The sequence below is a fragment of the Lepidochelys olivacea genome (genome assembly GCF_965140295.1).
Source record: "Lepidochelys olivacea isolate rLepOli2 genome assembly, chromosome: 6".
Classification (NCBI taxonomy): domain Eukaryota; kingdom Metazoa; phylum Chordata; order Testudines; family Cheloniidae; genus Lepidochelys; species Lepidochelys olivacea.
In genome coordinates, this window is record NC_140416.1 from 28,076,944 (window position 1) to 28,090,345 (window position 13,402).

Consider the following 13,402-nt stretch of genomic DNA (forward strand, 5'->3'; position numbering starts at 1 on the left):
ATAAAATGTCATAACATTTAAAATCAAGGGATGAAATTCTCCCTAGTTATCATGCTGCAATCTCATCACACCAGTGTAATCAAGAAGAAAATCTGGCCCCAAATCTAACATGACAATAGTTATAATCATAATTTTCTGATTTGTTGACATGTCCATAAGTATTGCAGAAAAACGGGGGGGGAAGGAGGGGGTTGATTACTTGCTCAAACCACTGATACAAGATTGCTTTTTCTGTTCCTTTTTCTCTACATACCAGACCTTAGTTTTAAAATAAATTAATCATAAAAATAATATTGTTAGAACTACATCATTCTGCATGTGTTATTTCAATTGCTTTGGAGGCTACACTTAGTCATTTATACAAAGCTCTCTTCCATATTTGTGCACAGCAAAAAGGAATCCACAAGTCTAGGCTTTACCAACTGCTGGAAATCTGAATCCTCAAGGCCATCAGGACTCATAACTGCTAGTCTTCGTAATGCTGCCTGTCAGAAACAATGACAGTACAATTAAGGATTAGTAAATTCTTCACTTTGAGTCCATAACATATTGGTGAGCACTATAATGGTCAATACTTGAAACTGACCCCTGTGCACAGAGCCAGCATAGGACCTATGTACTAGACTGAATTGTCCACTCATCCAGTTAAATCTCCCTCTCAATTTGATTATGAAGCTGTTCTTTTGAATGCATTGACTGAATGCATGACCTTAATGCATGACCTGTTGCGACACCTTTGGCAAGTCATTTCACTTTCTGTACCTTTGTTTCCCCTCCCTATTGACAGCCAGTAGCCCACTGGGCATCAATCATTTTATGAAATATATGTATAGATATTTAAGGAGTTGTGAGACTGTACTGAATATTATGTTCTTAAGGCTGGTAACCAGGAGTTGACATGTCTCAGACAGGTTCCTTTCAAGCAGGAGGCAACAGACACTCCCGCTGCCAGGAGCCCTAGGCCCTTTTAAATTGCTTGGCCCCGGGGCAGCTGCCCCTTTTGTCTCCCCCCGCCATGCATATCAGTGGCCCTGCCGGTACATTGCTCAATGTTGGCTGTGTACTGGCCCGTACCAGTGGCCACTTTCTTACCGGTATGCCGTACTGGCCCATACCAGCTTACTTTCACCTCTGATTGTACGTCTCACGCTGGATGCCTGTTTGCATAGCAAGCCAAATGCTCATCAAGAGATTGTGAAATCTTCAAGAGAGGAAACTTACAGGATGAAATAAATAGCATGAGGAGATCCTCTTTACGAGTAAATACAATGGATTACTGTGATATATCGGGGTGCTCAGAAGTACACCCTGGATCCTTGACTCAGGAGTAAGCTAACAGCATGTTTGTCTTATGAATGGAGGATCACAGCCAATTTGGATGTAAGACACAAAGGACTTTAGGCGAGATTTCTCTACATGAGAAAAGAGTACCTACTTAATTAAGTCTAGGTTTTAGAATGCATGTTATGGTTTTGTTTTATATGTAACTATTTGTTTCCAATACTTCTACTTGCTGTCACTTGAATCTCTATCCTTAGTTAATAACTTCTACTTGTTTTCACTATAACCATATCTAAATTATGTGTGTTAAGTGGACTGGCAAACTGAGGCAATCTGTGACTACTGTGAGTATCCAGTGGACCAGGGGCAGGGCACTCCAGAGAGACACTCAGCAGGCTCAGGGGTTGGAGTGAGTCTATCACCAACAGACAGAGTGGCCAGTGGAACTGGGGAGCTGACCCCCAGCAGGCATAGACAAGGCTTCCTCACACTACAGTCAGGTGATAGAAAGGTGCCTCACAACCCTGGGTACCCCAGGAAGTGTGACAAAGCCTTATTGAAGAACCAGCCCTTGCATTTAGATGTGAACATGGCCTAGTTGGAACTCAGTCTGCTCTTGACCTCTAAGGCATTCCATAGTCATGTTTATCTCACTGAAGGTGCCCTGCCCCCATGCGCAAGAGTCTTATTCTGCACTTTGACAGTACACATTCTGGCTTCATATTTACCGAAGAAGAGAGCTGACGGTATTGAACCCTGTCCATTCAATATGTAAATACTCTGTCAGGATTCATTCTGATATACCTTAGAGGAATGAATGAAGCTAATATAGTGCTGGCATTTCCTTCTCCTGACAGGTCCTGTAAGCAGCACCTTACAGAATCAATGGCAGTGAGGAGGTCCAGTAATATCTATTACACACAAAAACTATATTAAAGAAAAGTTAAAGTTGCCAAGTAACCACTCAAAAGGGGTCTTGTAGAAAAAAATAGTATACGATCATGTAATTAAAAACCATATCATAATGCCTACACACAAGGGCGCTGTTCAAGATTGTACATGTAACTTTAAATTTTGGCATTTCCTAACTTTTAAGTACTTGACTTTGCAACCTTAAATGTTCTTTAAACATACTTTTTGTGAGTGATTTTCTGGGTTTTTAAAAAAGCAAACTGAAAATACAGAAATTCCATCATGTGGAATCATACCGGCCCCTAGAGGCATCATTAGCAGAGTTCAATCCTTTAGATCCACTGCCCAGACTTCTGGCACTTGGCTAATAAAGTAACTGATAGCAGTAGCAAGTTGTCATCCTTTACTTATACAAGCCACTAGTGGGGGACGAGACACACTTTGTGGATTTCATGGATATCTGTCAACAGCAGAGGAAGGTTCAGACTCAGGAATCTTGGGTTCGATTCCTGGTGATGGAAAGAAATGTACTCTAGTTCGTACAGAGTCTTCTGCTTCTGTTCCTCACAAGCCTGACCCAGTGTGTCCACATCCTCTCCAGCCTGCCCCCGTGCCAGTCCTGTCTCTCAACCCCCTGGGAATCCTCATCCTAGTTCCAGTCTCTTTGCCCAATCAGTACAAATTTTCCACCCCTTCAGGCTCCTCTCAAATGGTTAAGCTTTGCCTAAGTTATAAGCACCTGAAAAGAGGTCTTATGACGGAAAGTGTCAGGCAACCTTAACTATAGGCTTTGCTACCAGCTCCACTTATGATGGAGGTTTGAACTCTATCCAAAGGAAGTCAGAGCCAGGAGAAAGGATTGTCTTTGCACCATGTCCTATTCCAATGTTTGACTGTGAGTGATCTAGGAAACTGGAGGAGGTTAGAAGCCATTGGATGAGTTTTAAAATACAATGAGAATCAACCAACTCCCAGTGTGAAATTAAATAGGTCACGACTGTAACGTCACTGAGGATGAAGAGGACACAAACCCACTAGTCAAATCTTCCAGGTCTTCTCATTCCCAGGGACAGTAAGTCTGTCCATCGAGCTCCTCTGGCCAGAGCACAGCCCTTCCTCACCCTTCTGGTCCCAGCCAGGAACTGACCTGTGCAAGCCCTACGATTCCTTTTATTTGAGCCTGTTAGGCTCTGACTTCTTCAGTGCAGCCTTTCAGACAGCCCTAGAGGACCCACCTTCATTTTTCCTTTCCTGGGCAGTGTGTGTAGGAGTGCAGGGCCTCGAGCAGAGGGCCTTGAAGGGACTGGTACACCCTATCACTGTGTGCCAATCTTGATTTTAATGGGAATTAAGGTACTCAGCACTGGGCCCAAGATAGGAAGGGATGAGTCTGACATGTAATTTACAACAAACTTGTGTTACTTACACACACTGAAATCCCACTGAAACTAATAGGATTTTTGCATTTTTCAGGAGAGATAAAGGATGGCTTAAGTGCACCTACCAGACAAGCCACTAGAACAGAATCACTGTTATTTCTTTCAGTGGGTGATCTGCAGAGTTCTATAAGGCGAGGAATACCTAAAATAGTAAAAAAGAATGAAGATAAACAAGGTTTGTTGCTATCTAAAACTTGCCATTTTGACACCAAAAATCAGCCTGGTGGATTCTTTTGTTTTATCTGTCTCATTTAATACAATTATGAATGAATACAACTGCTATACAAGACGTATAGAAGGAACTCTGCACACATGCATTAGAACGAGCTGTGCTCTTTAAAATTGCCAGTTAGATAACGGCAAAGCATAAACAATACATTGTTTTTACCCTCTACTGCTCTTTTACAATGAATAGAGCTGACCTAAAAAAAAATCCTTCCTATCCATCATCCCCCAACTCCCCAAAACAGACATGTTTTTTCCTCAATTTTTAAATTTGAAAAATCTGGTACCTACTGTCTCTCTTTGCTGGAGGATCCTACTAGTCACACATGTATGAGGTTTTAAGTTGAGGAGAGAGTAGATTCTGCATCTTCAAGTGTCACAGCAACAGCTAGTCACTGTAAAAGCTCTGTATCCCCATCCCCTCCATCTCTAGCTATGTGTAGGAGGAAGCTGCACCTCAGTTTCCACTGAAAAATTAGCCATAAATTCATTTAGCACATTCTCCACATCCACTGTCAGGACAGACTGTGCAGGAAACCTCGTGGTCTGTAGAGCGCAACCATTAACAAGTGATATCAGAGAGCCTCTCTCCTTGCTAAACCAGCAAAAGCCTCTGCTGCCCTAGTCTCAGCTGGAATTCATTCTCTCCATATTTTACTGTCTGCCACTAGGTTAGCATTAAATTCTTACAGCTGAGTTTTATGGCTGCATGTGCCACTTCAGGATCTCGGCTGAGCCGTGCCAGAGTAACGGCAGATTTCTGCTGAACTCGCTCACAAGCAGTGACTTCTGCTGAATTCCCAGAAGATGATCTCTCAAAGAGCATTTCCATTAAAAGCTGAACACCTACAAAGAAGTTGTAAACTCCCATTAGTTTAATAGAGGATTTTACTCAGGATTTTACTCAGAATGTCAATAATCTGTATACTTCTGTCTATGTATTTATTGTTACCTACATCTATTATTTAATATTATTGATATATATTTTTGTTAGAACATTTACATAATTTACAAAAATATTAATTGCTTCCAATTAGAATCAGAGCTAGAAACCAAAGTTGAGAAGACAGCCCATCCAAGATCTTCCAATTCCAAAGACTCTTCTCTCATCAGTATCTCTGGTTTCTAACCAACTGCTACCATATTATACAGACATAGGAAACTATTATGCACACGTTGTATCTCACCCGTTCTCACAAGCCTAGAGGCAGCTGCCTTGGTCTTAGCTTCCAACAAGAGGGAAATATGCAGACTTTACTGTACCACTGACACACTTTGGTTAAGTAAGTCTACGTTTTACATGGACATGTGCCAGAACTAAATTGATCACTTACTTGCATCTTCTCACTGGCTAAGAGGGAAGGCTAGATGGCACAGTGTTCTAATGCATTAACATTTTAACACCCTGGTCTGGGTCCAAATAAGGTTTACTCATCACAAATGAAGTGAACATGTGTGGTCTCTCCTTAGATTATAGTGGATGTCCATGCACATCCCCAAACTGCCTCACAATTTATTGAAACCGGCAGTGTCAATTCAGCAAGGACCTGATCCTGCAAGATGCTAGGTGCCCTCCACTCCCACTGGGCTTGCTTCTCCTCTGTCACTCATTTGGCATTGGTGTAACTCCACTGACTTCCATAAAGTTCCTCCTGATTTATACCAATCTGAGTGAGAAGAGAATCAGACCTATTGTTTTCAGTGGCAGTGGAGAGTGCGCATCACTTCTCAGAAGGACTCAGCACCTTGTAGGATTTGATTCTACGAGGAGTAGACTGAAATAGTGGGTCTGTATTTAGTAACGATGAAGCTGTAATAACAAACTGTTTAGAGGATGCCTAATTGAAAATGCATGAATTTACACACAGCATGACCCTAATATATAGTGTAATCAATACACAAGAAAACCTTGTTGTAAGGCAGTTTTACTTCACACTCTCTCTCTCTCTCTCACACACACACACACACACACATGACACAAACACAAAAAAGTAAGGAAATGAAAACCTAAGCCTCCTATGTGTCCATGGACCCTCCTGAATCCAGGTTAGTTTGTGCCAATCCTCCATCAGTCAGGTCTGTGTGCACAACACTTTCAGCTATAACGTGAGAAAACTAAAAATTACCCTAAACTAATTATATTTAGCAAACAGATCATTGCATCATTTCTCCTCAGAATCCACGTCTACAAAGTTTTGTGTAAACAAAAAATGATTTTAAGAGTATTAGTCAACACTGAAAAAGTAGGCCTGCTAAATAAATGTTTCAGCCACAACTCAAATTCAAACCCTTTCTATTAAAAACATATTAAGCAAAACCAAACTAAACTTCATGGGACAGAAAAAGCTGTATGAAACTTCACTGATTAGCCATGTACTTTTAGAGAACAACAGGAATTTATACCCCATTTTAAGATCATATAATCATAAATATAGAGCTGCTACCAGGTACCACCATAAAATCAGTTAGATCTGCTATTTCCTTATCCACAGGACTGTTCTCTTGCCCTTACATTCTCCTATAATACCTTGGGGTTTTTTAACCTTTCCTCATCTGTCAAGTTTTCTAAACCATTTATCATGTGTGTTGCTCTCCTCTGGACTCTGTCCACTGTCCTTTTGTTCACATCTTTCCTAAAGTGTGATTCCCAGAACTGGACACAGTACTCCTTAGCAGAACAATTATCTTCTGTGTCTTAAATATGACACTGCACCTCAGAATGATATTAGCCTTTTTTGCAACTGCAACATGTTTTTGACTCATTCAATTTGTGCTCCACTAACAACCCCAAATCCTTTTCAACAGTAGTACTGCCTAGCCTATTCCCCCATTTTGTAATTGGGCGTTTGATTTTTCCTTCTTAACGGAAGCACTTTATTGAATTTCTTCTTGTTAAATTCAGACCAATTCTCAAGGTTGTTTTGAATTCCAATCCTGTCTTCCAACGTATTTGCAACCACTCCCAGCTTCTTGGTGTCATCTACAAATTTTATAAGCATATTCTCCATTCCATTATCCAAGTCATTAATGAAAATATTGACTAGTACTGGACCCAAGAATGACCCCTGTTGCACCCCATTAGATATCCCTCCCAGTTTGACAGCAAACCATTAACTACTTTTGAGTGGTCCTTCCACCAGTTGTGCATCCATCTTACAGTAATTAGACCACATTTCCTTAGTTTGCTTATGAGAGAATGTCATGTGGGACAGTCAAAAGCCTTACTAAAAATCCAAAGATATCAAGTCTAGTGCTTCCAACCTATCTCTAGGCCAGTAAATCTGTCATAGAAGGAAATTAAGTTGGTGTGGAATGATTTGTCCTTGACAAAGCTAAGCTGGTTATTCCTTATAACGTTATAATCCTCTAGGTGCACACAACTCGATTGTTTAATAAGTTGTTCCAGTATCTTTCCAAATATTAAAGTTAGGCAGACTGGTCTAATTCCTTGGGTCCTCTTTGTTCCTCTTTTTAAAGGCAGGCCCTATATTTGCCTTTCTCCAGTCCTCTGGGAGCTCACCCATCCTCCATGACGTCTCAAAAAAAATGCTAATAATCCTGAGACTGCTTCAGCTAGTTAAGTATTCTGACTACTTCATTTCATCAGGGCCTGCTGACTTGAATGTATCCAAATACATTTATACAAATAGCCTTTAACCCGTTCTTGCCTCATTACGTTCCTTCCCCATTTTTCTTAACATTAATTACACTGGAATATCTAGTAACAATTAACCTTTTTAGTGGAGACTGAAGCAAAACAGGCATTAAACACCCCAATCTTTTTGATATCACTTAGTAACTTTCCTTCCGCACTAAGTATACCTACCACTACGGTTACATTTTCTTCCCATGAGACCTTACCTACCAGTTCTCTGAGTTTGTTAGTCTGCTTTTATTTTTGAAATCCATTGTCCTGATTCTGCTGTGCTTTCCTTAGAATAATGAAACCTATCATTTCATGATGACTTTCACCCAAACTGCCTTCCACCTTCAGATCTGCAACCAATTCCTCCTTGTTGATCAGAATCAAATCTAAAATGTACATTTCCCAAATAATGAAGTTTTGCCAAAAATAATCGTTAAAGGGCTATGGGAAAGCATTGCTGCTGCTGTTTGTACATTTTGGAGCAGTAATGTCTTGTTATGGCATTGTACAGTTTGAATGAAACAATGCAAAATGCAGGATGCTAATGTGCAAAGTTTAATACATAGATGATGTAATCTGATTTATGAGAATCACAGGTCTTCTCAAACATCTTAAGTCTTAATTTACAGAAACAAATGTTACTATCAAAATGCTTCAGATTGCCTCAGCATACAGCTGTGGGTAATGACGTGAACTATAAATATGAAATCAGCAGGATGGCTATATATTTGAAGTCTTCTAAATCATTTTGTAGAACGGCAGCATATTTCAATTACAAGGCCATTCCGAGACCTCACTTTGTATCCCCCATCAACCTGTATTGGCCAGCAGATGCAGATTCCACTAAGAATTATAGCAAACAACAGGCTTCATTTGCATTGGATCGCATCCGTAGATCATGTTGCCCTGTGATTAACACAGGTCACCTCTCAAGCTCTCTCCTTTTCTCATGTGCATTCTATACATACAAATACAGCATTAACTTAGCTTAAATACATACCATTTCCTTGAATTATTTCTGAAGCACACTGGTCCAGCACAGACATGTTTGCTAATATTGTCACAACCTGCATTAATGAGAGAGGAGAACATAAAATATAATGTTACAATTCAGAAATGATAAATATACTCAATAAGATAGTATAACAACCGGAACAATAGAGTAGAATCAAAAACTATCCTTGTGGGCTGACATTTTATTATCACTTCTCCATACTCTGAGGTTGCTTCAACTTCACTCAGCTGTTAATAACATTCAAGAGTAGCTGGAGTGTAGTGGCACTCCAATTATGTCTCCTTTCCCCCAGCCATGCCACCAACATGTACTGGGGGTTGCCAGATGGAGGTTGTGGATGGTTGGTGGTAAGATTTGCATGCTTTATGGAAGCCTCTTTATGCTGCTAAATCATCATAAAGAGGCTGAAGGGCTACAAACAATTGGGCCTCTAGCAGTGTTCATTTGGGTACAAATCCTGAATTCCATACTCAAATTCAGACAAAACTCCCATTGAGTAACTACTAAGAACTTCAGTGTATATCCAAGCAATACTACTACTTAGAAGTCAGTTTTAATCTTCAAAGCATGATAGAAACACTGATTAATCCTCTTAACCCCTTTGGGAGGTTGGTATTTTGGGCCCTGATTCTGGAAAGCATACCTATTCAAGGACAACACATATATTTAAGTCAATGGGATTTTGCACCTGCTCAAGTGTTGTCCTGAACAGAGATGGACTTAAACACCTGCTTAAATGTTTTCCTGAATTGGTGCCATAGTCGCATTTTGCAGCTGAGGAAACAAATGAAGGATCTGATTGGCAGAGCTGCTGAGCAACTACAATAAGAGTTGTGGGTCTTCAGTGCTTCTTAATCAAGTATTCACACCCTACACATTATTACAATAATCTTTATGCAAAATATGCCTCGGGAAGCATCATTTAAAAACTGGTAACACTGATTAATATTCTTCTGTAAAGTATGTACAAAATGCATATTAAGAGTTCTGAACATAAACTGAAATTATGACTACAATGCGTTTACCAGACAAGTCTGGGGATTGAGTAAACCAGTTTCTCAAAGACAAAGGAAAAGCTTACGCCTCCTTCCAGGTGTCAAAGTTGATTAGCTTCACCTGCCAAGTGGTCATTCTTTGGCAAGGAAGAGGGGCAGGAACAGAGAGATCTGCGTTTTAGCAATCAATAACATGGAACCTGTTTTGCCACAAGACTCCATGTCTCCATCCTCACAGCTGGAATGAACTTTATCTAGGGTAACCCTCAGAAAATGCCTTTCAAAGGGTGACTGAACTATAAAACTGAGGGGCAAAAACACCCCAAGCTATCACTCCCTCCCTTTCACCTAAGAACACAAAGGAAGCAGCCCTTTGACTTTGCATGGGGATTCTGATCTGAGAGTTTGGGTCAATGTTGGTGGGAACATACGGTAAGGATTTTTTACCTTGAGCCAAATCTAACTTTTTAAAGTTTTAGCTACTAGAAAGCGTTTTATCCTTATTTCTCTTGTAATCACTTCTGACTTTAATACCTTAGACTTGCACATCCTTAAAATCTCTTTGTAGTTCAATACATTTTTTTAATCAAAACTAATCTTGTGTTGTAGTTAAACCGAACTGTTAGGGTAACTCCAGTTAAAGTAGCAAACTGTTGAATGTTGACTGTTTACAGGGACAACAGACCTCTCATATCTGAACTACCCTGGAGAGGACTGTACAGTGCAGAATACATGTTTGGGGGAAATTAGAGAACAGAGAGTGCATTGGGTCACCCTGCAAGTAGCAACCAAGGCTGGTGGAAGCCAGAGTGTGACTGGAGTGTTGCTGACAGACTGCTGGGTCAGAACTACTGGACCAGGGCTTTGGCTACACACACACACACACACACACATTCAGTCATGTGTGACCTGCATCCTGTTTGTGAGAGGCCCAGGTTGGGAGCTACAACAGCAAAGCATTGTGAAGCAGCCCTGGTTTCAGGGCAGGTGCTGACCACCCTCACTGGTATGGATTGCACCCTGAAATGTGACAGAAATTAGGGACCTGACTGGCAGAGCTGCTAAGCAATCACAGTAGGAGTTGTGGGTCTTCAGTGCTTCTCAAAATCAGGTCCAAAGCAACTTCTCTTTGGCCATACAATGACTTATCGATAGAAATTGGATTAGAACTCAGAAACAGCTAACTCCTAATCCCATACTCAATCAACTATACTATACTGGTCTTGATGATGCAGCGCTTCAGGGTCACATGCAAAGATATTGTTATTTAACATTCACATAACTCCCTGCATATCTTGCTGCATGCAAAGAACCACACATGTTGTTGACATTACTGTGTAAAGGGATTGTGAATAACCATTATTATATGTAAATTCCAAAACAAAACAAATAAATAATTGTACTAAAAGGATTTTTTGTTCTCTTTTTTCCTTATTCTAACTTGATGCTGTTGATCTGCTTGAGGAATAATGGACTGAAGGAGGACAGATTTGGCTAACAGCTTTTAGTTGTAGGATTTGTGTTCGCAAACAAACAAACTTCCTTGACAGATGTAAGCAAGCATGTGAACAAATTACCATTAATGTTGATCTCACTCTGCCATTATAGTAACAAAGGTGACTAATTTTTGGTGCTCTGACATAAAGGTCTTCCACTTTCCAAGGCAGTGTTACAGTGTCATCTCTCTGAATAAATTCATTTACTTAGGATGCAAATGAGCTGATGAATCTCTAAAGAGTGACAGGTAGAAAAATGGAAACTCAATATATGTCTAGGTATTTATTCCATGTTAATTATTAACAGAGTTTCAAGCAGCGTGTATATATTTTTTCATTCTAAATTATATCCTGTTAATGAAAATTACTTCCTCTATGCAGAGTCAGTACCCCATGTGGCTCTCTAAGTGATAGATGAATTCAATTAACCACAATTTGAATACATGCCAATTATTTCACGGCTTCAAGTTATTTTATCTAATAAGTATTTTTATATATAAAAATGTTTTGTGTATCTTTCTATACAAGAAATGATTTGAGTAAGGGGTGTATTTGGGCTCGATCAAGATAGCTCTGCTTTCCTTGATTATACAGGACTGCATATTTTTGAGAGATATTTGTGCACTGGACAAAAAGGGTTAAATTACCCCTGTGCAGAGGGTTATGCAGAGGCTTATGCATCACTCAGGCCCAACTAGAGCCTTATTTGAAGGTCTTAAGTAGTGTTAAAGGCACTTAAGCTTTAGAGTAAAGACCAAACTATGAATCTTCAACTCAACTGTTATTTCCAACTTAACATACAGACATGAAATCCAGAAGCCCACCAAAGGTCCAGACAGATGTCTGACCGCCTTTGAAAGGAAAGGCCTTTGAAAAATACTAGGTATTATACTAAATTAATTTATAACAAATAAAAAGAATGCCCCAACCCTTTATCATGAAAATTTTCCAGAAAAAAGAAAAAGCTGGAACTATCTGGGACATGCGTTAAGCATGAAGCCAGAGCACCTAGCATGGCAGGCATGCCATTGTGCAGCTGTAAGAACATGACAAAGGGGCCAGCTGAAAAAAATCTCTTCATTAAACGCTAGCCAGAGAGGGAAAACTTACAGGATTTATCATCATAGAGGACATGGTGCAGGATAGATGGATGGTGGTGCTTTGTTTATGCTCTAAGCACCATCTGACAGCATGAGAAGAATTCAAATTATTTCACTCAAAGTGAGCAGAATTTTTCAGTGGAAAAATGTGTCATACCTTTTTGTAATGTAAACTACATACACAAGCAACACAGAATACAGGTTAACTGGGAGAAGATGCTACTCTAAGTGTTTGTACTTATTCTTAAAAATCATACACTTTTTGGGATGACCAGTTTAGTACAAGTAAAACTCCTCTCTCTCATATCAAGATTCATAGAATGGAGACACGCTGTAATGCAGGCCAAAGTCCAAGGACAATGTAAACACTAAAAATGCACTTTCCAGGTGAAAACAAAATTCTATCTGTAGATGCAGCCTAATTATCATTTTGAGGAAAATGCTCTTTTTCATAGACTCATAGAAATGTAGGCTGGAAGGGACCTCAAGTAGTCAACCAGTCCAGACCCCTGCACTAAGATAGGACCAAGTAAACCCTGACAAATCCAACCTTTTCTTAAAAGCCTCCAATGATGGGGATTCCACAGTCTCCCTGGGAAGCATACTGCAGAGTTTAACTACTCTTATAGTTAGAAAGTTTTTCCTAATATCGAACCTAAATCTCCTTTGCTGCAAATTTGAAATTTGTCTGGATCCTTTAGCAACGAATGAATTCTGTGTCATAGGACAGTACAAGATTAGGATATCTATGAAAATGGAACACAGACCACATTCTCACTATCTGCCAATGCTCGAGATCTATAGGACCATTGGAAAAGTCACAGCTCAAGCCAATCAGGATTTCCAGTACTGCAGTGTAATTCCTAGACATAATATCTCTAGGAAAGCTGTCAATAAACATAGCAACCTCAACCATAAGGTGTGGGGGAAGGGTACTGGCCACAAAATACAGTCTTTGTTCATTGGCCTTAGAATACTCCCATGTCTAGAGGAAGTCACATTTCTCTGAACCTTTTTTGGATTCTCTTGATAGGAAGGACTGAGTCACTCAGAGAATCAAAGAATTGATAATGGAATAGCTATACCATTTCACCTCAGAGTCACCTGTTAAAATCCAGTGCAGTGCTGTTGTGACTGGAAATTGTTACTACCCAATGGCTATCCAGTGATATCTATGTTGAGTTCATGAAAAGGCAGCTGCATCAACAAAACCTCTACCACAATTGATAGCAATGACACCCTTATTAGCATTCTCTGCAAAGTGGCCATGAATGTTCAGGAAAGAAAACCATG

General features: G+C 39.9%; 1 protein-coding gene across 1 annotated transcript in view; it reads right to left on the reverse strand.

The window, feature by feature from the left end:
- Positions 1-300: 300 nt before the first annotated feature.
- The window catches only part of INSC (INSC spindle orientation adaptor protein), a 219,093-nt gene continuing 205,991 nt past the window's right edge, over positions 301-13,402 (reverse strand). Inside the window, exons 11-14 of the mRNA XM_084632660.1 lie at positions 8,504-8,570; positions 4,548-4,703; positions 3,698-3,774; positions 301-485 (exon numbers count right to left, since the gene is read on the reverse strand). Coding sequence (XP_084488786.1) covers positions 357-485; positions 3,698-3,774; positions 4,548-4,703; positions 8,504-8,570 — 429 coding nt within the window. The 3' untranslated portion in view covers positions 301-356. The remainder of the gene's footprint in view (positions 486-3,697; positions 3,775-4,547; positions 4,704-8,503; positions 8,571-13,402) is intronic.